Source organism: Gopherus evgoodei, chromosome 1 (assembly GCF_007399415.2).
Source record: "Gopherus evgoodei ecotype Sinaloan lineage chromosome 1, rGopEvg1_v1.p, whole genome shotgun sequence".
NCBI lineage: Eukaryota > Metazoa > Chordata > Testudines > Testudinidae > Gopherus > Gopherus evgoodei.
Window position 1 is genome coordinate 162,911,921 of NC_044322.1, and position 23,712 is coordinate 162,935,632.

The 23,712-nt window shown below is 38.1% G+C and overlaps 1 protein-coding gene across 5 annotated transcripts in view; it reads left to right on the top strand.

Annotated features, from left to right (window-relative positions):
- The window catches only part of ERG (ETS transcription factor ERG), a 204,136-nt gene that overhangs the window by 111,552 nt on the left and 68,872 nt on the right, over positions 1-23,712 (top strand). Inside the window, exon 1 of one of the 5 annotated variants that reach the window (XM_030577711.1) lies at positions 6,770-6,887. The exons of 2 other annotated variants lie outside the window; for them this stretch is intronic. In XM_030577711.1, coding sequence (XP_030433571.1) covers positions 6,870-6,887 — 18 coding nt within the window. In that variant the 5' untranslated portion in view covers positions 6,770-6,869. Of the gene's footprint in view, positions 1-6,769; positions 6,888-7,064; positions 7,170-18,828; positions 18,834-23,712 lie in introns of those variants that run through there. 2 more of the 5 variants (XM_030577703.1, XM_030577740.1) reach the window with 2 other exon arrangements.

A 23,712-nucleotide genomic window follows, 5' to 3' on the forward strand; every position in this document is an offset into this window, starting at 1 on the left:
ACTGCTATAGTTCAATCACTTTATCATGAAAGTTGAATTTACAAATGTAGAATTATATATAAAAAAAACTGCATTCAAAAATAAAACAGTGTAAAACTTTAGAGCCTACAAGTCCACTCAAAAGTTTGACATTGTTTTGTTTTTGAGTGCAGTTATGTAAAAAAAAAAATCTATATTTATAAGTTACACTTTCACAATAAAAAGATTGCACTACAGTACTTGTATGAGGTGAATTGAAAAATACTGTTTCTTTTGTTTATCATTTTTATAGTGCAAATATTTGTAATAAAAATAATATAAAGTGAACACTGTACACTGTATTCTGTGTTGTAATAGAAATCAATACATTTGAAAATTTAGAAAAACATCCAAAATAATTAATAAATTTCAATTAGTATTCTGTTGTTTAACAGTGCAATTAATCACGATTAACTTTTTAAACCACGATTAATTATATATAAAGAAATCCTTAAATTAGCTGATAGGGGATTCTTTACTCAGTGCTGATATTTGACTCCAGTATGGAGATTTGTGAGCACTTAAAACCCCACCTTACATCAATCAGCATTCATGCAAATCATTTATCACCTTGTGTAAACTTTGGTCCTTTGACACACCAAACTACAGAATCATTACATATATTCTATCTATATTTTTCATGATGAAATATATCTCAGCTATCTGACTGAATTCTTAGATAAGCATCATTCACAGAGTAGATGCCTATCATTCTCAAAAGATATTAATTAGAGCTGAGTCAAGACTGGGAATTCCATTTTGTGGAGGTTTTTGAGATTTCAAAATTTTGTTTTAGTTTTGATTTGGAATGAAACCCAACATTTCAAAATTCTCCATGAAAGAAATTTCTGAAAACAATTGATTTTGGATCAATTAAAATATTTTGTATTGACAATCTAAATATATTTCATCTCCAGTTTGACTTTTTTTTATATATCACAAATTTCCAAAACTTTCTACACAAAAAGTTTTTGTTTGTTTTTGAAAAAATGCATTCTGAAAATGTCAAACAGGAAGTTTTTGACATTGACAGACCTTCCTCCCCTCCCTTTTTTCTCCATAACAAAACTTTGATGGTATTGACATGATTTCACAAAGCATTTCTATTTCAACATAATTGCATTTTCTGATGGAAAACTATTCCACAGAAATTTTTCCAACCAGATCTAGTATTAATGTTCAAGAAGCTGATGCTGTATTATTTACATAGGCAAGGAAGTCAATGGAAATTTTGCCTGCGTAAAAAGCATGATATCAGGCCATAAGTAGCATCATGCAGCTTGAAAATTTTATGTAGCATTTCATATTACCCAAAGGACATACATTAAGGAATATCTTCTATCTTAATGAATATTGTTATGAAATAGGGAATCACTTGAATTTATAGTCTAATACTGGGCTTCTCAAACTGGGGGTTGGGACAACTTCAGGGAGTCATGAGGTTATTATATGGAGGCACAAGGTTATTACATGGGGGATCACGAGCTGTCAGCCTCCACCCGAAACCCTGCTTTGCATCCAGCATTCATAATGATGTTATATATATAAAAAAGTGTTTTTAGTTTATAAGGGGCAGAGGGTCACACTCAGAGGCTTGCTATGTAAAAAGCCTCACCAGTACAGAAGTTTGAGAACTACTGGTCTAATACATTTCATAAAACACAAGGCCACAGCCAGGACTTACAGGGGCTGGGACAAGATGTTTTGTAAGAGTGGGATCTAATAAGCTGGGGGGCAGAGGTTAGGTTGACGGTGGAGTTTGGAGACACCTAAAAGTGGAAATGCAAAACTGATATGTAAAGGTGTATCCAGAAGTTAACAGCGCCATAAAAACAGTGCTATCTATGGGGGCATCACTCCCACTGCCTGCTAAACAGCTGAACAGTGAGTGTGTGGGGAAAGTGTGCTGTGGTATTACTGCCTCCCTGAAGAGGGCAAAAAGAGCTCATATCAGGCCTCCTAGTCAAGCTGGGCCCAGGACAACATTCCTGGTTAAATTCCCTGACAGCAGCCTTAACAAGACAAATTGCAGATCTATTTAAAACATATGTGTCATCTCATGTTAAAATATATATTTCCCACATTGTAACACTCTCATATTCATGACTTATAGAATCCAGGATCTGAAACAATCCTACCTATAGTATGAAAACCAGTCCGCTTAGGATAGGGTTGGCAATTATGGTTGCACGTATCCCTGGAGTTTTCATCACACCACATACTCTTTAATTAAAGACTAATCTTTAATTCCTGGAGACTTCAGGACAATCCTGGAGGGTTGGCAACTCTAGTTTAGGAATGTTTTAACTGTACACTTTATTCAGCTAATTGGATGTGTTTTAAAAATATGTGCAGTCCATGTTATGAGGCATGGAGGATAAGAAACATTTTTCTCTTTTGGAAATTTCTTTTCCCATTTTGGTCTCAGTCTTGCACATAACTTTGCATGGTTAGATCCTTGGGTCTGTGTAAAGCTCCACTAGCTGTACCAGTGGCTGGAGTAACTTGCAAGGTTAGAGCCTTTGTCAAGTCAGGTCTCTGAGTCTCCTCTAATAAACAAGAAGTTTAAGTTTAGAAAAGACCACAGCACTGCTCACTCCCTGTGATCCTGACTCAGCTAAGCATTTAAGCAAATGCTTATGTCTGTCCCTATTCAGGAAAGCATTTACGTATTCCATTGAGGTCAAGGGTCTTAGACGTGCTTAAAGTTAAGCACATGCTTATGTGCTTTGCTGCACTGGGGTTTATAGCTGCAGGTTTCAATGTGAATGAAAATTTCAAAAGAAAAACACTGAGACAAGCCAGGGAGACAGGGTTAAGAGAGAAATCTGAAGTGGGAATGTTTGCTGATCCTAGCAGTCTTTCCCCATCTAGCACGTTTTTTTGTCTTTATTTTATTCATTGACAAAAGCTGCAATTTTTTAAATCTTTGAACCATTATTGAAAATGATAAATAATATATAATGTAACATAACTAACATTCTTTCTATTTAATCATAACAATTTAAGAAAAGATATAAATTAATAAAAAATTTATATTGTTTTTGTTTTATATGGGCTGTGATTTGATAGGCCAATATTTTCCTGCCTGTTCAATACCAGTGCCCAGCCCTGCAACCAAATCCACGCAGACAGATCCCTGTACTAGTGGGGAGCCCTAATGAAGTCAAGGGCTCTGCATAGGCTCAGGGCTCTTCCTGTTCTTATTAGCTTGTAAGGTAGATAGTAATCTCTCGTCTATTGTGCACTGAAATCAACTGAAGTCAACAGGAGGTTTGGGTGAATGAAGAGTATAGGCTGGAGAGGGATTATTACTGACGCATGCTTTTAAATGGTTGTATGGGAACTTCTTCAGACTCTGTGCATGTTGGAGAGCTGGAACTGATATTTCAAGCTACATAATATTTTTGAGCACAAACATAAACTAAGTTATGAAGTTAATTAGAGTGGAAGTCACCCAGCGTAAGCATTGTACAATGCTTTGAAAATTTCGACAAAAAGGTTCTAATCTTTTGGATGTCTTGCTCATTGTTTGGAGATGAAAAGGGAGGAAATCAACATCCTCCTGGAGTACGATTACTGTAAATTGCTTTCTTTTCTTACTGTTCATAAAGAAAATGGGAAAGTAACCACAATTACCTACTCTGCATAAGCACAATAAAGTAACCACAATTTACCTACTGTGCATAGGCGCAATAATTAAATTAAATTGACATAGATTGTGAAAAGATACCATGCAGTACAATTGGAGTATATAAAAATTACCATAGGCGGACAGTAAATTATCTTATCACAATACTAACTCTGAACTGTTCTGATGTTACAAGTAGACATGCTGCACTAACATTAAATCATCCCCTCATTCTTTTTGTCACCTCTACCAGCCTCTTGGTATCACCTGTCTACAGCTGCAGTTTTCTTGCAGGTCGCTTTGAAGCAAAATGTAATGTCTAGCAGAGGAGAAGTCTGTGAATGAGTAATCAAAGCCAGATAGGAAATACTGGAAGGAATATGGGGCTCTGTGTGAATCCCTTAGAGTGAAAGATGGAATCATAACTAAAGCTATGGGCAGAACTTATCCCTGTGCTGGTGCGGAGCCCAAATCAGGGAGGGAGGGTAATGAAGGCTTGTTCAGCCTTGAACTCTTGTTAGGGCAGCCCGGAGGCTCCTCAGGCATTATTTGGGGTACAGGGCCACCCTGACAACACTCCCTCCTACTCCCATGAACACATGCCATCTTCCCACAGAGTGGCCTCGAATAAATCCTGCACCATGAATTGGCCCCTATTTTTTTTGCTTCTCTAGTGGGGCACTGTGTTGTGAAAAATGTCGACTAAATGCCAAAGGGGGCAGTACTAAGCAAATAGTCATCAGTTACACTAGAGGTAGGCGACCTATGGCATGCGTGCCGAAGGCAGAACGCAAGCTGATTTTCAGTGGCACTCACACTGCCTGGGTCCTAGCCACTGGTCCGAGGGGCTCTGCATTTTATTTTAATTTTAAATGAAGCGTCTTAAACATTTTAAAAGCCTTATTTACTTTACATACACCAATAGTTTAGTTATATATTATAGACTTATAGAGAGAGACCTTCTAAAAACATTAAAATGTATTACTGGCACATGAAATCTTACATTAGAGTGAATAAATGAAGACTCAGCATAGCACTTCTGAAAGGTGCCGACCCCTGAGTTACACAGTGAAGCTTTATTTTCCCTTTGTTTCATAAATGGGAGGGTAGTGGGGCAGTGTGAGAGGGTGGGCTCGTAGGCACTGGCTATTTGGTTTTCTACTGTCTGATATTTGTGTGCACCCACCAAGAAGCTTCCAATCTACTTTCCTGCTACCACTTTATTATTATTATTATTTATTTGTTAGTTGGGCTAGCACCTAGAGGCCCCAAACAGAGCTCCGTGCCCCATTATGTGAGGCACTATATGCTCAGATGGCAAAAAGACTGTGTACAGTTATTATTATCTTGTGGGGCCCTCATCCTGCAATGCTGATTGCCCATTGCGAGATTGACACCACTCTTAGCTAACATCTTGACAGTGGGAATGTTTCTTGTTCATCACATTTTTGGTACAGACTTAAAATAGCTGTTTGGGAAATCTATTCATCCTTTAAAGTGTGCCTTATGGGGTAAATTCTGCTCCCACCACTCAGCCTGGGTAACCAGGCTCTGCACTCGAAAGGTCTGAGATGTCCAGGGGAGGAGCAATCCTGTCCCCAGCCCATGGAGTGGCTGTGAGGCTGCAGTAGCTCACATGGCCTCTTTGCTCACCTTCCACAAGGGTAATGACTGTGGATTAGCGTGGTCACAGAGCCACCAGCCTGCCCCTGTAACACATGCAGTCAACCCTACAGAGCTGTGTTCCATAGCACATAGTTAGTAGAGACTCCTTGCCATATCCTTGGGAATCCTGTTCCTCCTTGCACACCGGTTCTGCTGCTTGCCCTGCATCTGCTACAATGCCTGCAGCATTGGGGCAGAGCATATTTTCCCTTGTGTGAAAGGTGAAATCTGTTTCATAGTTACACTACAGCCCCCAATGTCATTAACAAAGGGGAAACAGGCAAAACGATAGTCCCCAAAACAATTTCAGCTTTTATTTTAAAAAACCCACCACATTTCCATACTTCAATATTGTCATCCCAAGCATTCAGAAAGCATGAGTCAGGACTCCAAAACACCATGAGATTGGCTTAAAAAAATCACGAGTTTTAAAAGTAATCTGTGTTGGATGCTTATTGTTTTTCCTTCTGGTTTTTGAGCCTTTATGAGTCATGGAGGCTAGAAGCTTATTTTTTGTTGGTTTTTTTGTTGTTGCTGTTTGTTGTTTCATTTTTTATTTTATGAAAGCAGAGATTTTCACGTCATCTCTTGCCTCCAGGAGCTGGGGCTTTAACAAAAACATCAAACGTTTTGAGACATAAAATAAAAACACAAGAGCTGGGAACACTGAATTTGAGTGCTTGTGTGCATGGTTTTTAATTTTGTCCATACTGTATAACCTTTTCATCCTTCCCAAAACCATTAAAAAAATAAAATAATATTGCCAGCAGTTCAGCTCTCAGCCCTTTGGGGGCAGGGATTGTCTTTTTTTCCATGTTTGTACAGCACCTAGCACAAAGGGGTTCTGGGCCATGTGTGGGGCTCCTATGCATTATGATAACATAAAGAATAATAATTAATAACAAAGCAGCATCATGTACACACTCAGTTGAGAGGGGGAATAAATTACGGGCTCCAGTTCATTTGCTTTATAGCTAAAAATAACAGTATAATAGATCAGACAAGATATAAACTGTCAATACCTCAGGTAACTAGGCCTGAGATTAATGCACATATTCAGACATGGTGTAAATAGATTAGACTTCTCTGATGTCAATAGAGTTGTACACCAAGTCTGACTTTGGCCCTGAATCAGTAAATCCCCAGGGGATAGCCTATATGAAACCCTGTCAAATTTGGCCCATTTCATCTGACATCTGCATCCTGCTTCAGAGTGGCATGTCACACTTACTGCACATCAGATCACACCTGCCTAAGCTGTCATAGGCAATTGACTTTTTTTTTTGTTTAAAAAAAAAATCTGGTAGCCACATATCATCAAGAAAAACAACATTGTTTTTAGGACCTCTTATCTCTTCACTCCCAAATATCCTGTTTCTTCGAGCTGCAGTAGCCAGGACCAATAGAAACCTCTTCCTGCCATTGGCTGACTTCATTTCCCAGAGTTAGCACAATCTCATCCGCTCTAAACAACCTCATCAAAACTTCTTTCTGGTCAGAGCGAAGCAATAATTATTATTAACAAATATTAGCGATCAATAATCTTAATCACATTATGGCAAGCACTATTAAGGTAAGAAGGGGGTACATTTTTATTGGACGTTTTTTCAATAATATGTTCTTTGGTTTCCTTTATCAACACAGATAAGTTACAACTGGGCAACACCCCCACTGCCACAATAGAGGACAACAAGATTTCCTTTGTACTGCCTAGTAAATTTCCTTTTTCCTACTCCAACCATCCGCAAGGCTTAAAAACTTCTAACTCGGAAAAAAAATTGGGTTTTTTAAATTCACTGTTCAGTGCTGTGGATTGCATATGCAAAGCCCTTTTATGAGAGCTTCGAATTTTCTTGTAGGTATCATTTCTGACAACTTGGATGTGTATCTGGATTGCCGTAAGGGGATAGGTTATTCACTGAAAGAGAAGAAAAAGGGTTCCTCAGACTGCTGAACCTTTGGATACTTTTAAATGCTTCCCCTATTGACAGGGACACAAACATTTGCAAATGGAAATGAAGAGACATCAGCTCTTGTTTTGAGTAATGCAGATGTTACAGATTTATTTTTGTGGAAACTCTATACTAATATTCAGGATTTTTCTTAAATGTTGTTTTAATGGTGGTGGCAGTCTGCTTGGTGTGTGCTTTTTGTCTTTATTTTTTGGACAATAAAAATCTGTCATTGATTCATAACTAACTTTTATGAGTAAGCATTATTTTAACAGCTGTTTAAAAGTCTGCTTTGCTGAGTTTTGTAGGTTTCTTTGCTCAGATAGCTGAATAAATCTATCTAATTTTTGCTGTATTATGTTGCAATAGATAGCAGTTACAGATATAGCAATAGCTATGATTAATTGCAGAAGAAAGCTAACTGTAACTGAATGCCTGGTGATAATGAAACCAGTTTTATGTGAAGTACAAAACTACACATACAATAAGGACTCTGCATCAGTGAGTTATTTTTTTTTCAGATACAGGACTGAGATATTTAATCACTTTGAGGTATTACGTATTTTTATACTTTTCCAATTATGATGGAGATATAGTAAATGATATAGGACAGCAGCAATGGTAGGCCACTAAATAATTGATGCTGATGTTTGATTCCTGAATAACTTCTGCGTTGTTGTTTGAATTCGTCAGGTGTTTGATTGCTCTTTTTGTTAAAAATTTTGTAATATGAAAATCTTGCCTGAGGATTATTTGAATTGTGTGCATGTGTGTGTATGTTTGTATATATTTGTAAAGCAGTCTGTTCTTATCCTTTTGTAATGAGGGATGCTTTCAAGAGTCTACCTACAGAGATCAAAATATGAATCTACTTTGCTTTGTGGGCCAATACATGTCATATGCTGAGTACACCCTGCAACAGCTGGCTCCTATTGATTTCAGTGGCAATTTACGGGCACTCAGCACCTGGCAGGAGACATTCAGCACTTTACAGGATCAGGCTCTTTATGGAAATTTTGAGGTTCCTAGAGTCAACATGTTTGCTGCTAAGAGAAAGTGCTGTGTATTAATTTAGTAATGGTGAGCTGACATTTCTTTTGAGCAAGACGATCCTCCTAATGTGAGTGGGAAATTTTGCTTAAAAATTGAAGGCACAATATGCCTAGATGAAGTATAAGGTTTTTTGGTTTTATATATTTCTATATTTTTCTTTAGTATATTTATAGTCAGGTCAATGTTATATTGACAACTATATACACCACTATTATAACAACAACTATTATAACACCATTATGTTGTTGTTATATTACTGCCTTCCAGGACAGTGATAAGAACAACTAGCTGCATTTTACACGGCAGTTCCTTAAATTGAAGCTTCAGTAGAGATAGCAAAGTTCTCTTAAGTGAAATAATAATTAGATTTTGCCACCTCATTTTGGGCCAAATCCTACAGTGGAGTTTTGCCTGATTAAGGCCTGAAAGACTGTGGCCCTACTTTGCTGGAAAGTCCTTAGTTTTGATGCGAAGATTTCATTTATGTCCATCCACAATGTAAATTAACTGGGGCGAAATTATAAAAGTTTTACACTCTAAACTAAGCAAGTATATTTAACATGAAGATCATTTCCAGTCCCAAAATGTTCAATTCCTGTTCTAGATAGAGTAAATGAAGCAAGTATTTGACTGAGAGAGTGATCAGAAATAAACATTTCTGTCTATAGGCTTAAAATGTAAAAAGTAACTGTGTAATTTCTCACTGTTTTGCCATTTCAGAATAGCAAACTAGCTCCTCAGCTGGTGTAAATCAGTGTACCTCCGTTGATGGACTACATTGATTTACTCCAGTGGAGGATCTGGACCAAAGACTGAAAGCCTTCTAAATAGTCCAAATTGGATCTATGCATGTGGCTTTTAGTCACTTCTATGGGAGCCTTACACATTCATTAAAGGTGAGAGTTTGGCTCAGAATATTTTTGTTTTTATTTATAACTGAGTAGAATTTTTTTTATTGATTTATATGCAGAGAGATGGACTGTCGGTATAATTCATTGATTCACTGTTCTTTAAAATGCCTAAGGGCCCAATCCTGCAAACACTTAACACTCTTAACTTTAAGCACAGGAGGAGTAGTCCAATTGACTTTATTGGGACTAGTTGGTATATTTAAAGTTAACTATGTACATGAGTGTTTCCAGGATCAGGGGTCTCTGTCTCGAATGTGATATCTCTGTGATCTTGTAAATAAGCTAATAAGCGGATGCGCTCATGAATTCTAACTCTCTACTATCTCATAATAACTGTCCCTCAATTATATGGAAAGCAGAATGTCCTGAAATGAGCTGTCAAACTAATTGGCAAAACTCAATAGATTCATAAGCTTTTTTGCTAGCAATCCTGAACTTTTGAATAAATTATTCCATATATACTTTAGGAATAACCGTACAGAATCAAACCAGTTGTCCATAGAGTTCAGTATGTTGTCTCCACCAGTGGTCAACATCAGCTGCTTTAGAGGAAAGTGCAAGAAACCCTATGATGGAAAAATGTAGAATAATCTGCCTTCAGAGAAAGTTTCTTCCTAAACCCCATAATTTAGTAGTTGTTTAAACCCGAAGTATGAGGGGTTATATATCTAATTTGTTTGTTTATGTTACCCATCTAACTCATTATTCATATAAATGGCTAAATCTTTTTTGGCATCTGAAGGATAAAATGTTCCTTCAGGCAGAAGTCCTCCTGACAATTGGGATATCAAATACTAAGAAGCAATGTTTTCTTCCAGTGCAGATTGTAACCTGAAGACGTGTACAGTGTATGCAGAACACTATGTACAGAAAATGAGGGTTAGAAAATAAATACAGTATCATTGATTGTAGGCTTCTATTTTTCTTTCTCAGAATGACATGAAAAAATAATCCAATCTCCCCTTGTGGTTGATATTAACATACTTCTCTTGAATTTCTTTTTTTTTTCTATCACCTTTCGGTGATGGAAGGAATGTCAAATGCAAAAATGTCTATTTTCAACTGGAATTTTTAATTCCACATCCTACAGCAACCCCCACTTATTTTGTTCTCCTTGCCTGCCAGTGCAGTTACAGTTATTTTTAATAAGAAAAAGCTATTGAGTAATTAATAATCGACATTTTGTAATGGCTTATCAATTACACATGTGGACAGTTCTCTTAACCTAATCTACCTCTAAATATATATGCACTCTCCTTTTTATGACTTGTTTCCTTTCTGTGGTTGACTTCAAAGCGATTGTTTGTGAGATAAAGCGTCTACATGTTTGATACAGGAATTTGGAATACTTGAGGTTGCCAGGGCTGGTGTTACAAATTCTGTAGGTCTCCATGGACCACTGGTGTACTGATTAAATCAATATATACTGTACAAGAACCTTTCATCAGAAATCTTAGTGTTCCACTCTAAGCTACTCTGTATAGCACTGTTGTCCCCCTCCCCTCCTTTGAAAAGCAAAATACTTATTTCAAATATTTTTGAAACCAAGCAAAATTGAAGGCAGTTTCAAACTCTGCTGACATCTTATGGAAAGCTTTGAGAAATATTCTTCTTAGAGATGGGTGTGATTACTTTACCGCAAGCATCATTTGTGCAGTATTATGTATTTCTGTTAGTTGCATGAAAACAAAATATTAAAAGTTCATCGGTCCTTGTTACTTGTTCCTCATTTGGATTCAGTCCAACAAAGCACTCAAGCATGTGCTTGACTATAAGCAAGTAATAGCCCCATTGACTTCCATGGGACAATTCATCTGCATAAAGTTAAGCACACAGCTAAATGCTTTGCTGAATCAGGGCCTTAAAGCTTTTTGGCCTGATACTGTACTCCTTAATTCAGAATAAACTGTCATTGATTTAAATTGGAGTTTCGTTCAAATGAGGACTGCAGGATCAGGCCCACAATTATTTCCAGAACCAAACAATTATAGTGCCACAAACATAAAGTTATGACATCAAGTAGAAGTAGATTAAATCTTGTAAAATAAACAAACAAACAAAAAAGGGACCAAATTCAGCCCTGTTGTATCTCCACTTGATTTATGCCTGCCTGCATCAAGCCTGACTTTGATCCAAAGATACAGTTTCCATATAAATGACTCTTTAAGTAAAGAAGAAGAGATGAAAAATACCTAATGGATTTTTTGTTTGGTTTGCTTTTAACAGAAGCTAAGCTATCTCTAAACAGCATGTTTTTGAAAAAGTTCCATGAGACTTCAACAGGCCTTTGAAGCGGTAATGTTGGTAGAATTAAACATTCTGAACACACTGGAGATCTCCTGGTGAGAAATGCAGAGGCATTTTAAAGAAATGTTAAGGCAAAACAAAAATGTTTATTTTTGAAGTGGCAATTCATAATCCAATAAGAATATATGATACCATTCATTTAAAAATGATTACTCCATATCACTTAGCTTTCTAAAGCAGCATAGCAGGTTTCTTTCGAAAATCAGTTAAATGGGAAAAAAATTGGCTTATGTCACTTATCATTTTTCGCAAGATAAAATTAAATAGTGGGGCACATTGGGTCTCATCCAAAGCCTACTGAAGTCGGTGGGAGTTTTTCTAATAGCCTTTGAATCAGCCCAGTAATCAGCTAATTAAAAAGTAGCTTCCTTTGCTGGATGATGATAGAATAGGGTGAGTGATACCTGCAGTTATTTCTACTGTCAGCATTGAAAAGGTGCATGCTAATGGACTGAGCAAATTGTCATATACTCTGCTTATTTTACTGTTATTTATTTCTAAATTATTTGTTGATCTCTGCATGTGCTCATCACTGTACAGAACAGAGAAGTGGCCATGAGACTTGCCCCAAGAGTTTACATGTGCAGTTACTGAATCTTATACGTAAGTGCAGGGCCGTCCTTAGGATTTATGGGGCCCTACGCAGTATTATTAAACTGGTGCCCCTATGCCGGATGGCAGCCCAAGCTCACAGCCTGGTGGGGGAGGGGGAGGAGGGACTTGACAGCAAAGGATAATGAGATGCCTGACCTGCCTCATGCAGAGACTTCCATGCCCTCTCCCTCATGCAGAATGGACATGAAGAAAGTACCTAATTAAAAGCACTAAAATTTGGGAATGAAAAATGTCAGTCACAGGTTTTTTGATATGCCCTGAAGTTTGTCAGAGATTTATTTGCAAAAACTTCATAGTAAGGGTGAGTCAGCTGTCCTGCTGAATACAACATTACATATAATGGAATATATGATGCAGCTCTTCTCTGTTTTACATTTTCTTAATCAGTATTTCTAAACTGAATTTATATTTTAAATGTACTCAAATCTTAAGCCAGCGTTCCAGATTACTACATATTTAACTCACTGAAACAAAGACATTCTTTTAAATTAATCAGAGAGGTTTAGTGTGTTCATAACAATGTTCATTGCTTTTAGAAAAAGGGAACAGTAATTTACTTTGTGTGATCTCCATAACAAGGGACATGGTTATGAAATTTCACCAACTTAAAAAAAATATGTTTCCAAAGATTTTAGGTATAACAAGGATTTTGTCTTACTAAGGTACTGATTTTGCTGGAGGGTTCTTTTAAAACTAGTTTGTCGGATAGTCAGAAGTAAAGAAAGGGAAACTGTCCAGCTATCTGGAAGGGAAGGACTGTTGTCCCTTTAAGGGCTCTCTTCAGTGGGGAGTGGGGGGAGAGGTGGTGAAGGGATGGACAGAAAGGACACAGGAAGACTTGGAAGCACTTTTTTTTTTAACTATAGTAATTAAAATGTGTATTTTAGATAAGGGACGTCTTTTGAAGGATTTATTTAAAAAACTGTATGTCTGAAGATCCACACATTTAAGGCTAAAGATGATTGTGCATCTAAAACTCTATGCAAGCATTTTTTAGAAATGTGATTTTATAATCTTCACCAGCTCACTAATGAAATATTTTTAAAGCAAATTTTAAACTAAGGTCCTGTAGACTGACATGTTCTGTGTAAATATTACATTAATGCACAACTGTTTTTGTCAGTAAAGTCAGAAACTGACAGTATAAAAATTTATTTGGGCATAAGCTTTCGTGGACATCTGATGAAATGGGTTCTAGTCCACAGAAGCTTATGCCCAAATAATTTGTTAGTCTTTGAGGTGACACAAGGACTCGTCCTTGTTTTTGCTGATACAGACTAACAGGACTACCACTCTGAAACCTGTCAGTATATACCTTGTATATACCAAACGCCTGTTAAATGGCTTTATTACCCCTTGAATGTCTCTTTAACAGTTTCAGTGTTGTGCTAATAGGTCTGGCAGGCTGGAGGTTTTTTCACTTTTAACTACTAGATTCCCTCCCAAGGAAGACTCACCAGGCTTCAGCAGCCATCTGTGGGAGCCTGCAGGAAGGGTCAGAACAGGGATAGGAAAACAAGAGGGTGGACACTAAGACCCAGCGGTGCCCCAAATTTTCAGGTGCCCTACGCAGCTGCCTATGTTGCCTATGCCTAAGGACAGCCCTGCCTAAGTGTGGGATATGTGTGTATGGGGCCAGGACATAGTCGGCAGCATTATGAATAAGCTGTTTTCAGACTGGATAATGTCTCATCCCCACTTTATTTTTTAGCAATTAAGGGAGTTGTACAGTCTCATAGTAATACCCATCAGGGTGTTTAGGGGAATAGAGGTTGCAGGATATTTGGTGAGATTTGTCTTGGAAATCAATAGTAAGAGGAAGTTCCCATCACACAAGGGGCAGACTCTTCATGCTGCTTTCCATGTTTTCTCTCTCCCCAAGCATGCATGGCTCCATTGAGAACAGTGCTGACAGTTTTTGTTATGTGGATACCAATCCCATTAGGAACAGAAACGAGAACAATAACTTATTTCACTTAGATCATGATATAGATATTGGTAATGATTTTCAATCTGCTCTCCTGTGCTTAGTTTGAACTAGTGACCTAGAGGTGAAAGACACTGTGGAAATGATCATCCTATTTTACACTAGTAAAATAATGGAACAAATATTAACATAAGAACAACATCATTAAACATCTAAAGATTACAAGAACCCTGGGCAGTAAGCAGTGTGTAAAGCCGGGGTTCTCAAACTGTGGGACAGCACCCCTGAGAGGGTCATGAGGTTATTACATAGGGGGTCACGAGCTGTCAGCCAACACCCCAAACCCTGCTTTACCTCCAGCATTTATAATGGTGTTAAATATATTTTAAAGTGTTTTTCATTTTTAAGGCGGGTCGCACTCAGAGGCTTGGTATGTGAAAGGGGACACCAGTACAAAAGTTTGAGAACCACTGGTGTAAATAATGCATTGTGCCAGACAATTAAATTGTTTTCTAAACAGAGTTTGAAAATCAGCGGCTGGGAGAATGCAGTAGATATAATGGGTCAAGTTCATCCAGGGCATACCTCCATTGATGGGAACAGTGACCTTTGACTGATGTAAATTGGTGTAGCTCCATTGGTTTTGATGGAACTATGCTAATTTAGACCAGCTAAAAAAATGGTTTATTAAAAGCAGAATGTACATAGCTTGATTAAGAAGAGAGAGATGATAAATTACAAGTATTTGGAGTGAGTAAATTCCAAGGAAGGAGAATGATTATTTAAAATGGTATTACCTAAAAATGTGGCCATAAAGGACTTTACAACCGTCAGAGAGAGAGTCAGCCCCAGAGCTGTGAAGAGAACCCAAAAGTCCTCTGATTCTCTAGTCATTAGTGCACTCCCACTAGAAAAAGGAAATTTCTCACCTTGATCACCATTTGCAGTTTTGTTGAGAGGGAACAGATGATGGCATTTGAGCGCTATTTTGAAGTTTATGATTAAATACAGTGATATCACATAAGATTTTTTTAAAGCCTTGTTCTTTAGAGCTGAAAAACATCTTTTTTTAGACTATATGTTTATTACTTTGATAAACACTAAAATGCTGCCACAGCAATTACCTTGATGATAAAAGGTCTGTAGACAGATACTTCCTGTGTTCATTTCCTACCCTGATAACTTGCCAAATCAGGGAGTACCAATACAGGAAATGCTTTCAATAGGAACTTCCTATCTGCTAATATCTAATTCATTAAAAGGAACTAACCACTAAGTGTTCAATATAATGGGAATTCTCTAGCTATCACTGTTTCAATTTAAACCACAGTGCACCAGATTTGTTTACATAAAGACCAGAGATAGGCCGTTACTGCATTCAGCTACAAATTCTGTCTTATCACATTGGTGGCCCTGTATATTACGTTATGTTTGTAAAGTACTTTGGGATTCTTTAAGACCCCCCCTTCCTCATACCCCATGTGCTGTAGTAGTAGTAACACGAAGATTGGGTTTTATTCTGTTTCATAGCCTCATGAGTTAGAGATCTTGAATCTTTAAAAACATATGGACAAAGTTATGAAAGTATACCGTAGGGAACAATCTTTCATTGGTGGCAAGATGAACTAGAGGAGTCTTTTTCTTCCTTGATGTCTACCATTCTATGTATTCATTTCTTATGTGAATATCTTTTCTCATGGGTTCTGTATTAACCAAAGGCTCCTCCCTGTATTGGGCCGGGTGGTTTGGTGGCAGGCCAGGTAGAGTGAATGAGGAACTGAGGAGACTTGGCAGGGATACTCTCTGCCTTCCCTATTTATGTGCTTCTGCCACTCAGTTAACACTTCTCACCAGAACTAACACAGGCGCGTCCAATATGTAGTTTAGGGCATGGTCCAGATAGACTACTGAGTCAAAGATGGCGCTTGTAGTCTACTATGCAAGGTACAGTCATTTGAATTAACTGAAATGGAAATTTTGCCTTATTGGGCAGACAAATTAGGCAATGACTGACGTGCAAGTCTGGACTTTAGGTATGGAAAAGAGAAACATGGATCAAGGGAAAGAGAAACAAAGGCATAAAAACTCAAATGGCAATAGTAATATTTAGGCAAGTAGTTTCAGATACATGAATAGAAAGGACAAATCTTTTAGAAACCTGGAATGCTATCCAAGCCATATTGAAGTCAATGGGAATTTGGCCATAGATTTCAACAGGCCAAGAATTTCACACCAGTTGTTCAGGGCCTTGGGATTTAGAACCTGCTTCCTGTCTTTAGACCAGATTCTGGTAATTGTTCAGCCAGTAACTCCTTGACTTCCAAGGAATCACTCCAGTTTACTGCCAGTATAACTGAGATCAGTATTTTAGCCTTTGCCAACAGGATTGAGCACTGCTATGCCACTGAGCTTGTTCTATATCATACACATTGTGGCCTTGCCTTTGAAAAATAGACCCAAGTTCTGTTACCCCTAAACTGCTACCACAATGATGGATATCATTTTCAGAAGGACAGTTATTTAAACTGATATTACTAGTTAAAAGACCATGGCATTTTAACTGCAGCTCTTAGAGTTAGACTTATAGACGCTTTCAAACATAACTTGTGCTCCAACCAATCTGTTGGTATTATCTGGCAGAAGAAGGCAGTTGTGTACTGAGCAGTCTTCACAGTTACATTAACCTCAAACCTGCTAACTTCTGGAGCATACCTAAACTCCACCCGTCCACAGGGGAAAAAACTAGATTGTTCCTAAACGTGAGCCTTGAGGAGCACACTGGTGGTATAATGACCCAATCTGTCCTGCCAGGATTGTTAAACTAAAAGGGATTTAACATAAGCAGACTGAGCTAATTCTTGTCAACTTGCAAAGATTTTTGTTGTTGTCATTAATCTTTGACGTACTCACACCAACTTCGCTGATAACTTATATGTAGGATATTCCCTTGGTACAATAGCTACTGGAAGTGGTCAGAATGATTTCTTTTTGCTAACCAGATCAGCCACTAAGGCAAAGGCCAAAGATACAGTTCACAGCATATGCAAAAGCCCACTGCCATTTCATAATTTTTCTTGAGATTTAGCATCAGTGCACTGTTGCACATATAGTTTTCATGGAATGAAAAATCTGATTATTTAGTCTACACAGAAAAAAAAGAAAGGAAGAAAAGGGGATCCTGTGCCTTTAATGCTGTTTATAACGGTTGGACAGAGCTTGTCAGGTGAAGGTTAATTGCTCTCCAGTTAAAGCAGTTCTCTGCACAGATGGGTTATCAGGGCTGAACACTCGTTACAAGATTAATCTCATTTCCGACAAGACTTCCTTTTCCTTCAACTGATTTTTGCTCAGCCATTGGACCTGTCATCGGCCGTTAAAAGAAGGGTGGATTACCTCTGGGATATTAATGCTTGTGTGCAGTAAAACAATACAAAATGTGTGTCATATCGGCAGGGAACATCTTTAGGAGACAGCACATTTTCGTGCCTTACAAAGGTCGAGATTCATAAACAACTGAAACAATCAAGAGTATTTGAATTGATGCTCTTAATGAACACAAATGCAAGCTGATTCATCCAGAGGCCCCTTTTTGAATGTCAGGCCTTTTCTAAATGTATGATTTTTTTTAAGTTCCCAAACTGTATTTCTTTGTTGACATTTCAAATGAAAATTTGAGATTTCTGAGATGTGTACTATTTGTGGTGTGCTACTGTACTCTATAAAGATTACTTCAAAATAAGCTTAATCAGACCCTTTTTGTTAAGAAAAGAAATGAGAAGCTTGAGTGGTTCAATCAATATTTGTTTTAGCAAGAGGCAGTGTGGCGCGGTGGTGAGAGTACGGAACTCAAAATCAGAAATGTTGGGAATCTATTTCTGACTCTGCCAACTGAACTCACTGAATCAGATTTTCCACTCCCTTATGCTGAGGTAAATTAGAATTAAATCCATTGACGTGAAAGGGGCTACAGTGGTATAAAATGGATGTGCGAGGAGAATCAGGCTCATAATGTGGCCTTGGACACGTAACCAAATCTCCATTTTACCCAGCATTGTAATGATGTGGGAAACTCTGAGGTTCTGAGCAGCTAGACAGACTGAGTGAGTTCACAGGAGGCACAGGTCTAAACGCAGAACTCTCTCTGGAGTTTGGGTTTATTTCAGGAGTTCTGATATAACCAAAATAACACAACTTGGCAAAGTCTCTGGTTACCGAGTTTCTTCCTTGCAGATTTACAATCAGTAAATTCCAAAACAAAAAACAAATATTAAAACCAACAAACAGGGTAGTTCTTATGTTTCCTCAGAGCTTCCTGTCCTGGCTTCTGATCAGCAAAATCCGTGTCCATTTAAGGTGCTGAGTCTTTCCACTGACTACAATGGGCTTTGAATCAGGCTCATAGTGCTCTGTGTCATTCAAGGCTGTAGATACAGCTAGAAAGAGAGCTCTGAGGAGGGTCTAAGGAGGAAAACTTGTGAGTGCGTGGGCATTATAGTTCTGATCCAGCAAAACACTTACGCACATGCTTAATTTAAAGCATGTTAGTGGTCCTCTTGATGCCTAAAGTTAACCACATGCTTCCATGATTTGCTGTATTAAAGCTTATGGAATTTAAAGATGTTTTGATCCCTAAATATTTTTATTGAACTAACAAGACAAAACACTACTTGTACACTTTTAAGTGCAGTGGTATCTGTAATGTGTATGAAAAAGGTAGTGGAATGTTAGCTAGTACAGGTGGTTGCAGATCATATGTACGTGGTGAGATATGAAAATAGTATTGTCTCCAATCTGGAGTGGGAATATGAGAGTGGGAGGATTTGGTCATTGATCTGTGAGCAGGTCTACACTATCACTTAAATCAATCTAATTTATGTCACTCAGGGTGGTAAAAAAGACACCTCCCTAAGCGACACAAGTTACAGCGACCTAAGCGCTGTCCACATCCACACTATGTCAGTGGGACATGCTCTCTTGCCAACATAGCTTCTGCCGCTTGCAGAGGTGGAGTAACTGTGCCAACGGGACAGCACTCTTCTGTCAGAATAGAGCATCTTCACCAGATACTCTACAGCAGCGCAGCTGTGCCAGTGTAGCACTCCGAGTGTAGACCTGCCCTGTGTCTGGTAGGTAAGAAGCAAGATGATGTACTCTAAATGGCTCATTCCTGGAAGGTAGGGCCCCTGTGCAGTGAGGTTATAGTTCACATGGTATTATTAGAGCTTGTCAGAAATGTTCTTTTCCCTTAAAAAAGTTAAACAAAATCAGAATTTTCTCCACAAAAATTTCCATTTTGTTGAAAAGCCATTTTTCATTCAAAGAAGGTTTGATTATTGGTTTTAACCAGCTGCAATGATTAGGCAAAGCACAGGCTATTAAAGTGGGAGCATTTGGCTCATACAGAAATTGATAAAAGGTACAAAGTGTGGTTGTATAGGTTTCTGTGGTATTGATATGGATTTAAGTTTATTTGTGGAATCTTACCCCTGTATTTCCAGAGTTTCAAACATTTGGGATTTTTTTCACAAATTTACTCTTAATTTAGAATCTCTAGGATTTCAAGCATTTACTTTTTATAACTACAAGGCTGAAATTAAATATGGGCCTGAGTTTAACTCTGCAGAAGATTAGATCCAGGTCCATATTTTACAGGTTGGGGCCATCTCTGGTTCTATTAAGGGAAGAAAAGTGGCTGGTAAATCTCTCCACCTCTAACTGTATTGTAAGAGTTGTTTGCCTGAGAATTCAAGGTTACTAGGATATATTTAAAAACAGTGGCCAATATTTTCAAAAATAGGAGCCTGAAGTTAGTTTCTTAAGAACATATTTAGGCACCTTTATAAGTGGCCTGATTTTGATCAGGATTGAAGCAGGGATAAGCAGTAGGCTATAAATTCTGAACCTGAGGAACTGGCAAGTATGCTGCAGATTGGGCAGGTATCGACTCTTCCCTTCTGAATATGTGTTTCTAGATGTTAAATACCTTTTTAAATATAGTACCATCTATAAAATTATATTCAAGTCACAGACATTTAATTTTTCAGTCCCCAGGCTTCATAATGGTGCCTAGATCCTTTCCAAGCTATCTGAATTATATACATCGTGATAATCTCCAGATTCACTTTACTTTTTTGAGAGCACTCATCACGTACTATGAGTAAACTTTTTGGAGTATATACCATACTCAGTTCCATTCAAAGTACCTTTGCTTTCAGGGGCTGTTTTGAAGTCAAAGCTGAGATTCTCATGTATTCAGCTGACTCTAGAAACTTAGGCTTTAAGAAAAACACCAAATATTGTGAGATATAAAATCGTGAGAGTTGGCAACACTGCAGTGTCTATAGCAGGAGTCCAAAAATAGCCATATGTGGAAACGTACCAAGTTGGACGTCAGGGATCCTAGGAATTAGCCTCTTAAGACGTATATTGTAGAATAGAGTTGGGTATAGAAAATGGGTTTTGGATCATATTGCAAATGAAATGTCCAAGTTTGCAGATGACACTAGAACTCAAGACCGAGCAGAAAGAGGAACAACATAACTTGTTTAAAAAAGATTTGCAAAAGATTGCTCAGGTGACTGGAGCGATCACTGATAAATGCAATACAATGGTGTTAAATACAGAGCAGTTATTCTGGGAGCAAAGAACCTAGCAAGGGAATTTTTGGAAGAAGGAATGAATCATCCCCATGTTGAAGGGGGAAAGGATTTGGAAGTTTTTGCAGAAAAATTACCTGAAATTATCACCCTAGCACAGAGCAGACATCTAAAAAGGCAAAGAAGACACTAGAGCCTGAAGCCTGAATTCTCATGTACACTGAAGTGAGAGTAAATTACAGTCTCACCCACTCTAAGGCGTATTTATGCTGCCAGACTGGTGTAATGGGGCAATAGTGTGTATGAGAATCTAGCCCTATATATTAACAGACACAGAGAAAATAGACGGTCAATTTTTCAAAAGGTGTATATCCACAAGCAAGTGAGAGGTTTCAGAATAGCAGCCGTGTTAGTCTGTATACACAAAAAGAACAGGAGTACTTGTGGCACCTTAGAGACTAACACATTTATTTGAGCAAAAGCTATCGTGGGCTACAGCACCACATCTTCAGATGCATAAAATGGAACATATAGTGAGGAGATATATATACAGATACAAAGCAAATAAGAGCCACACAAACTTATGCCTGTGATTCATGATTATCAGTGAAAATCAGGCAAGTCCATTAGCAAACCAATGGTCAGGCACTAACTAGCAATTTGTGATTGTATTTGTGTGTGCAGCTGGGTAGACCTTGAATCTCCATTTTAAGATTTGGCTCATAAAGTGAGTGTTATTTGCATAATCATAGTGCTGCACTGAGAGTGGGATAGAGCCATCACAGCCCTAGGGGAGCTCACTAGCGTGCAGGAGTATGTATGCTGCCACTCCCCCTTGATCCACTGGCCTGTATGTGAGGATTGGAGCTATGGCCCTGCTGCCTTCCAGTGCCACCCTGCCCCTTTGGGGTGTCTTGAGCCCCAGCAGATGAACAGAGGAAGTAGTGTTTGTATCCCTGGGAGCATGGGGCCTGCAGTTGTGCCCAGATGCTGCCTAGGAAGGCAATGAGGATTTTTTGCACCCACCCTTACCAAGTTGTGGAACAGCCATGCACAATCTGGTCTAATATCTCACATTCACATTTTCAGAGTCGTCTTAACAATATAGAACTTAAACCTGGTGTATGCTAAATGTATCTGTATGAGGATCAGTTACGTGTTGTTATTCTCTGGATGTGGTTTCTGACAGATTTTTTAAACTTCAGCAAAATACACAGAATGAGTCCTGATTTCATGGATTTTAATGCATGCTCTGTGCTCTGCACACACCATTTCAATTCCAATTTTTGTACTAGACTGATCATTGAATAAAAGTGCCAGTAGAACAGAGATTCACATATCATAACAAGGACATTTCTCAATAGTACTGGCTTAGTAAAGATTTCCTGGTCTGTCTGAAGAGCAGAAGAAAACATTATTTCACAAATTACTTGTATTTTTTTCATGCTTTATCTTCTCTAGTAGTGCAGTATGGAGATTAAAACCATATAAAGTCTATTCTAGTCTGTTATTCAACACTACTCTAAAAATACCAAATACCAATTCCATCACTTTTTTGGAGCCCAAGGGAACTTTAATGTAGAAGCCTGTAAACTTATATACCTCACCAAGGAACTTTAGGGAGTAGCAGAGGAAGGTGGTTATGGTTTGCAAGGTTTCTGTTTGCATGCTGAGTTTTTTGCAATAATAACAAATAGACTCTCTCATATAACTTCTTTTTCCTCTCCCCGGCTTGCTCTGAATATCTCCAATGCACCAAAATCCACTTATATATTACCTTAACTCTCTCTGATTTCTATAGTCCCCTCTGATCTCCTTTCTTCACTCTCAAGGTCTTTCTAATATCCTGTTTCCTACAGGGACTTCCCAGTCTCAAAGATTTCAGCCTGCATTCTAATCATCTTCTGAGGCTTCTCCAGATCACCCTGATCACTTCTAGGACTTGATTTTGCCATCTCTGCCTCCCATCTCACCCAAATTACTCAAATTCTCTCTCAATTCACCTCTTTCCTTAGCTGCTCTTTGGCTCTGCAATCTCCATCTCCCTTTAGCTTCTCTGGGCTTCTTAATACCTGCCTCTGGAGGACTATACTGGTCTTATTTATACAATCAATCCCTCTAACCATCCCCTACTGCCCCAGACACACTCACAATAACACTGTTTACCTAGCTTTACCCTACATCTAGGATTAGGATCTAGATGACATATTTTTTTAGGGGAGTTTGCTTACTAAGCTAGGTCCCTTTTCCTTCCCTCTCTCCCCTCCCCCCACCCACCCGAGCAATGGTAATACCAAAAGAAGAGTAGATCAAACATCTTTCAATATTTTAACTCTTTAACCTGCTACTTATTAGTTGTCTATTAGACTTTGTATATTTTTGTTTAGAGATGAATTTTTATAATTGTTAGTAATTAATTTGGGCAGGAATATGGAATATTTTGTATTTTAATTAATAGGTTGAGTAATGCAATAGAGGCAGATAGTGTGTTTGTTTGTTTTAATTCACGAGTCAAAATTGGTTCTCTAAATACAGGTTTAGTAGTTAGAGCACAGGACTAGATGTCAGGATTCCTAGAATATATTCACAGTTTTACCACAGTTTCACTGTTTGACCATGGGCAGGTCACCAAGGTTTGAATTTCCAAGTGTTCACTAATTTTGAGTGCTCAACCTGAGACATCTACTGCCTGATTTTCAGCAGTGCTGAACATACACAGCTTCCACTGAAGTCAGTATAAGTATTAACTTCTCTAATTTAGTTTAATTTATTGTTTAAGTGTTTTGGGAAGCACACAAATATAGAAGATTATTAATAATTATTTATGAGAATAGTCCCATTAATGTCAGTACAAATATTCACAAGAGTAAGTGTTAAAACATCTTCCATTTTGCCTTTAACTGCCAAGTTTCGAGATCAGCAATACGGTTTTCTTTGCAAGAGTTGATTTCAGCGCTAACACCTAATCAGAGCATTTGGTGTTAGTAATGCTTTGAATAGAAGCTGGCGAAACACAGAACCCAGGACTTGATTTTCA